General features: G+C 31.4%; 1 protein-coding gene across 2 annotated transcripts; it reads left to right on the top strand.

Moving 5' to 3' along the window:
- The first annotated feature begins 3,671 nt into the window (after positions 1 to 3,671).
- On the top strand, positions 3,672 to 4,877 carry LOC149147708 (uncharacterized). Of its 2 annotated transcripts, none has more exons than XM_089439148.1 (2): positions 3,672 to 4,400; positions 4,608 to 4,877. In XM_089439148.1, exon 1 carries the CDS (start codon positions 3,716 to 3,718, stop codon positions 4,358 to 4,360), a length of 645 nt encoding a protein of 214 aa, XP_089295274.1. In that variant the 5' UTR covers positions 3,672 to 3,715; the 3' UTR covers positions 4,361 to 4,400; positions 4,608 to 4,877. The 2 variants fall into 2 exon arrangements, with proteins under 2 accessions (XP_089295274.1, XP_089295273.1); XM_089439147.1 differs by having other exon boundaries at positions 4,649 to 4,877.
- The last annotated feature ends 1,986 nt before the right edge of the window (positions 4,878 to 6,863 follow it).

The raw sequence follows: 6,863 nt of genomic DNA on the forward strand, positions 1-6,863 counted from the left end.
AGTCTGCTTTCGGTTATATTAATAGAATCCTACCTCAGTTTACAAAAAAAAAAAAAGATAATGCATGCCGATGTTTCCTCAATCAACACGTCAACATTAGAATGATAGGATAACTGGAATTTTGGGTTCATCAAATGCTCTACTTGTATGCAAAATAATTTTTGGTCGATTAAATGCTCTATCTTATATAAAATTGTTTTTTTTCAAGATAATAATAATGATAATTAATATCTATTAAAAAATATTTATAATTAATTTTCAATAAAACCTAAAACAAATTAATAATTAACCTCCACTATAAAACTTTAAAGATTGAAACACCTCAAAGATGTTAACCTGCCGACTAGTGAACATTTCCCTTTATAACAGAACGAGCTATATAGGAGTTACAGAATAAATTGATAAACAAAGTAAAACGTAGAAAATATATATATTTCTTTATTAATCCTCTCTGACGTGAGGTGAGAGGGATTTAACGTAAAAAAATATATATGTCTTTATTAATCCTCTCTATTTCCACTTTAACGGTGACGTGACGTGAGGGGATTTAACGTAAAAACATATATATTTCTTTATTAATCCTCTCTATTTCCACTTTGACGGTGACGTGAGGTGAGGGGAATTTAACGAGAGCAGTAAAAGTAAAAATCTAAACCGAACTTAACAATTCTTCACTCACCCGAGAAGATAGGATTTGAGTGCCCGTTACGCGGGTCCCGAAGCACAAGGAGATTTGACTCGTTGGTGTCAATTAGGTGGCCTATGGACCTTCGTTGCTCTTCGACATGAGGCCATATAAATTCAACAAACAATCATCATCCCAATTTTTCATGTATAGAGTGCATTCTATATTATAAATTTATTAACTTTAAAATTTTATATTTAAAATCATATTTTTATAATTTTTAAAGATTATGTATTAAATTTTTTATTTATTTATATTAATTTTTTATAATAAAATTTTAGATTTTATAAAATATATAATTTTATGAAAAATAATTATATTTTCATTTTATTTTTATTATATTTAAATATATAAATGATGATGTATATAAATGATGATGAGGATGATGATGGTTAACATCCGTTGAGACCAAATAATGGTCTATCGGACCTAAAGAAACAAATTATCTATTTTGATTTAAGATTTTATTCTTATGCTCAAAAAACTTGGAGAGAACTCTCCCCAACTCACTATAATTTTGACATTGTAAAAGGCTAGGAAGGTCAGTATTGTAACAAAGATTGTGAAACTGAGATCTATTGTGGTTATACGAGGGGCACTCTAAGAGGAAGTGGTTTTCATCCTCGATGTTCCTATTCTTACATATATGGCAGATCCTTTCCGTCCATGGCGTTTTAGGAACTGCCCAACGACCTGTTTCACTATGGAGCTCATGAGAATTCGTTCTAATCTTTGCTATATTAATTTTCTTCTTTGAGCTAGTTAAAATAGAGAGATACTTTTGATCTTCTAGGGTGGGGTTGATGACCTTCTTATAATAACTTAATTTTCTTTTAGCCGCTAAGTCTTTCTCACACCACATTTTTTCTTTGAACTTAGAAGTAACAATATCTTTAATGTTATTTATGTTTTGCAATGCATCATTTTGGTTGATCTCCCAATAGTTTAACCAGGCCCTTGTGTCTTTATGCCACCCTTGATTGAGCCTTAGGTGGTTTTGGCTAGAATTTAAAGCTAGCTTAGGAAGTCTATGATCGTTTATGTTACTGATTTTGTGCTTGTACAATAGAAACCTAAGCATAGCTAGGCTCTCAATAGGGGAAAGACCTACTTCTATAAGGAGAATAGGATAGGGTGTATTACTTTTAATTTTCAGGTTATAAGTTATAAAACGCTTCTGGATTTGCTCAATCTACTCAAAGAATATCTAACTTTTAATAATAAATATATCTATCCAATTTCGGAACATATAAATTCAACAGAGCATGATAAAATTTCCTAGGGTCTTTTTTTATTTTTATTTTTATGTATAGAGTGCATTCTATATTAGAAATTTATTTAATTTTAAAATTTTATATTTTAAAATAAATATTTTTTAATTATATGTTTAATAGGTTAAAGATTATGTTTTAAATATTTTATTTATTTATTTTAATTTTTTATAATAAAAATTTAGATTTTATAAAATCCTATAATTTTATGAAAAAATAATAATATTTATATTTCATTTTCATTATATTTAAATATATAAATAAGATAGTAAATTATTTAATTTATTTAAATTCAAAGAGTATCTAACTTTTAATAATAAATATTTCTATTCTGTTGGTTAAATTTTTCACTATAAATCCAAAAAATGATAAATAAAATACCTAATTTAATAATTTAAATGCCTATGAATACACTATGAATCCACTAAATAAATAGAATGGATTTTTTTCATTTCATTCAATAATTTTAAATTATTGTTTTAAATAATAAAATATTACATCATTCAAAGGTTCTATTAGGTCACACCATATGCACCTTGATAAAATTTGATATGTGCACGAAGATTAAAGCTGTCCTCCACTAAACGTTATACATGACCATCTATTTTTGAAAAGGATTCAGGTGATACAAGGCTCTAATAATGATCTATTCAATAATCTATTCACAAGTTTAAGTAAAAAAATGGTATTCTCACAAGCATTCAAACAGGATTAAGGCAGCTCAAAGGGACCCGAGAGCAACTATAAATTACAAAATTTAAAGTAACAACTCAATTTACCATTTGCTAACGAATGTAATTACGTTGAAATTTCAGTCAAGTACATTGCACCTTGAAGGAAAATGCGAAATGCATAGTTCAGCAATAATGTTCAGGTTATGAGGCTAAATACATTGCACCCAAGAAGAATGCACCGTTTAATAACATTCAAATTTTAATCGTTGTACGTTGCATCATAACCAATAAGAACCCATCACTACTTACACGTCCACAATATATATACTCTGCTTCCCACTAAAAATGCCATCAAGTGATCCATTGTCACTGTCCTGATTGGAAGTTGTTTATGTTACATTTGGTTTTTTTTGGAGTAAATGTTAACTAATACGTTGTTGTTTGGTTAGCTATTTTTTCATTTTATTTATTAATACTAATATTATTTCTATCAAATAAATAAACAAAATGTAAATGTAATAAATTAATGATTATCAGAATATCAAGGATTCAAACAATGCCTGGCATAAACCACTGTTCTCATCTCGGCTTCCTTGCGAAGATTAATTTCACTGGCAGCGCAATTCATGTGTTCTCTCATAGTTATTTGACTGCCAAAACACCCAGCAAAAGAGATGGAAAAGGAAAATCGAACAGAAAGAAACTTGTGGAGTATTATTAAAATCAAAATAGTTTACAACTATCACTATGACTAAAAGACCAGAAATTTTCAATGGAGTTTTCAAACTGACCGTAACGTGAACTCTGCGATGTTGTCGATGCGAAAACCAAACAAAACACGACGCTGTTAAAGTAACTATTATTATATACAGAGTGATTTAGTAATGTGCTGGCATGTCTAATCATATTATATTTCATGCCGAGATACCTGACTTTAAACTGCGAGATGACCCCACGGGCTGTGAATGAACGAAATTCACATTACGATTTACCACCGCCACTCCCTCGAAGCCCTTATCGATCTCCTATAAATACGAGACCTGTGAAATCATTTCATACCAACGCGGTACCTTTCTCCCGCAAACATGGACGTTCAATTCATTTCCAAGTTATTGCTTCTTTTCATTACTGCCAGCATTTGTGCTGCAAATCCATCAGTTGCCTCATACTATGAATCCCCACCTCCAAAACCATACCCTTACAAATCACCTCCCCCTCCATCTCACATTCCATCTCCAGTACATTATAAGCCGCCCCCTGCACCCACACCCGTTCCCAAGCCCCCAGTAGTGGAGAAACCACCGCCCGTGCACAGCAAACCTCCTCCTAAGGCGGTGCCAGCTTCTCCTCCATACAAGTACAAATCTCCACCTCCTCCCAAGGTGGAGATTTCTCCGCCAAAACCAACTCCTGCTCCATATGCTAAGCCTCCCCCAGTTGAGAAGCCCCTTCCTCCTCCTTCACCACCAAAATCATGGCCAACTCCTCTTCCTCCCCACCACGAACACCATAAACCTTCTCCAGTGACCAAACCACCAAAAGCTGCTCCAACCCCACCAGAAAAACCATACGGATACAAATCTCCTCCTCCTCCCCCAACTCATGTAGTAAGTCCTACTACCCCCAAACCAGTACCTACCTTGCCTCCTCCCCATCCCAAAGCACCCGTCTATCCCTCGCCACCTGCACATCACTACCCTTACAAGTCTCCTCCTCCTCCTCCGTATTAGTTTCTATGATGCAACTTCTGAATTATATTCGGCTATTAAGGTAAGAAGGTTACTGGAAATGAAATGCCAGCGGCAGTTTACTTTTTGGTTTGTCTTGTTTAAATGATCCATCAGATTCTTCAAAAATCTGTTTATGATATTTAATAGGGATCATTGTCGACATCAATGTTATGCTTGATCTAGTCTTATTCTTGGGTTCCCTTTATTTGCAATAAAGTACATCATTTGCATTGGTCTTTTCTATCAGGAAAACCAGACCACTAATTACCAGGAACATACACATTGCAGGTCCGATGTGTGCTGTTTAAAGTGAAGACCTCTGGAAGAGAAGAGGCTGGAGATAATGTTGATGATGCGTAGTAACGCATAAGCTTGCTTAGTCCAAAAGTAATGGATGGACAGAATAACCAGATGATATGAATGTTCTGAATTCTGCTATGAATATTCTGAATTCTGCTATGATTGTACTAGCTGTTACATTATAATGATAATAATAAAGCCGAGTAATGTTGTGCTATTTCGTTTGTTTAGTAAGCTGAAAACAATCCTGGCGTAAAGCCTTAAAGAAGTTATGTTTACAAAGTGGCATTTGCCTACTTAGCAGCTGCACCTACAAAACAATGTGTTGTCATATCATATCCAAAATACGTATATAGTTTTATGTATTCTCTGTTTTATTTTTTTAATTAGAATTTGGTAATTTAATTTTTCACAAGATTTAATTTTTTATTGATTAAAATGTATTTTTGAATGTATAAATAGATTTAAATTTTTGTCAATTTTGTAAAACAAAATTGATTGAAAAATATATCAAGAAAAAAAGAAATTATAGAGAAATTAGAATATTTCACTATCCACCCTAATATAGTAATGTAAAAATATTGTAACTTAATAATATAAATATTTCACTAAATTTACATAAAAAAAAAAAAAAAATTAATAAATAAATATTTATAATTATTAATAAGATACAACTACAAATAAAGCAAACATAAAATTAATAATAATATGTCACACCATGGGCACATGGAGATACAATATATGTTCACGTCCAAATTTCAACAAAACACGACAAATTAATTAGGGTGTACAAAGAATGTATAAACGCGTACGTCAACGCATCCCACAAGATTCGGGTCAGAGAAAATAATCAGAGGATAACTATCAATTTCAGGAGAACTTAGAAGTGACAGTTAATCCAATCCACCATTTACCAATGAATATAATTCTGCTGAAATTGTTCTCTGTAGATATAATACGGTATTGCAACCGTCAATCAACTCATACATGCTTCCCACTAAAATGACCCATTCAAATTCTAATTGCCACATCATGTATTCATCACTGCGTTCCGATCTCCCGCTGCCAGATCTATAGTGTAGAATTGGTCTAAAATGTAGGTGTCAAAACCCTAATATAAGTGCAGAATTGGTTTAAAATGTGGTAGTCAAAACCCTAATATTCAGGTAGCGGTACCCACGGATTTCACTGAAAGAAACATTGTGAACAGCCTGCAAAGCGGCATAAACAGCTCTGAACACCATGACGATCAGTGTATTACAACTTTGATCATATATTTATATGGCACATGCTCCTATTTTCTAAAGTCGCTATTATTTATGGGATTGTTATTTAAGGTAAGGCATGAGATAATCTTAATTAGGTGGAGGAATTGTTGAGACAGTCAAAAGTGGTCGAAATCTAGGTAAAATAATTCAAAAAAACTTGTAGAGACAGTGTTTGAATCGTGTTTTTGATGGTGGAGATGGTTTCAACACCATCAAAAACGTTTAGGACACCTAAAATTTTGAAGTTTAACAACTATAACTTAGATTTACAAAAATCCTTACTAAATTTTCTCTAAATATTACCAAAATTTCCAAAAAACTCGTAAGTCTAGTTAAACTACACAATCATATTATAATTCTTCTAAAGATCAACACTTTACTCAATATTTGGACAGATTATTTTGAAAAATATAAATCGATACATCAACAATTCTTCACCCACCCGATTAGACGCTTTGAGTGCCCTTCCGCTCACTTTTTAACTAACTACCCGATAACATTTCAATTCAACCTACAATGCCAAAAATCATTTCCTATGGTCTTTCTTTTTTATTCTCTATTAGATATTTTTCACTTATATATATTTTAATTTTTGTAATATATAATATTATTTTAAATTTTATAAAATTTTATATATTGGTTAAAAAACAATAATATTTATATTTCATTTTCATTATATTTAAATACATAAATAATATAATAAATTAATAATAATAATTTTATTATTTCATAATATTATTATTTATTTATTTTTTTATTTTATTTTATTTTATTTATTATTATTATTATTATTATTATTATTTTTCGGAGAAAAAGCGAATTTTTTATCGAAATGATAAAAAGTTACATTGCATATGCCATAGCATTCCTTTTGCTGTTTTGAAATAGAACATACAGCTGCTGCAAGCAAAACTGTCCTTCCTAAGAAGGACTAC

The sequence above is a fragment of the Pinus tabuliformis genome, chromosome 9, assembly GCF_031772625.1.
Source record: "Pinus tabuliformis cultivar Carrire ecotype Pingquan chromosome 9, CPIR1, whole genome shotgun sequence".
In the NCBI taxonomy this organism is placed as follows: Eukaryota; Viridiplantae; Streptophyta; class Pinopsida; order Pinales; family Pinaceae; genus Pinus; species Pinus tabuliformis.

What these genes read in the sequence shown, in the direction of transcription:
- LOC149147708 (XM_089439148.1), top strand. Translation starts at nt 3,716, where the DNA reads ATGGACGTTCAATTCATTTCCAAGTTATTGCTTCTTTTCATTACTGCC.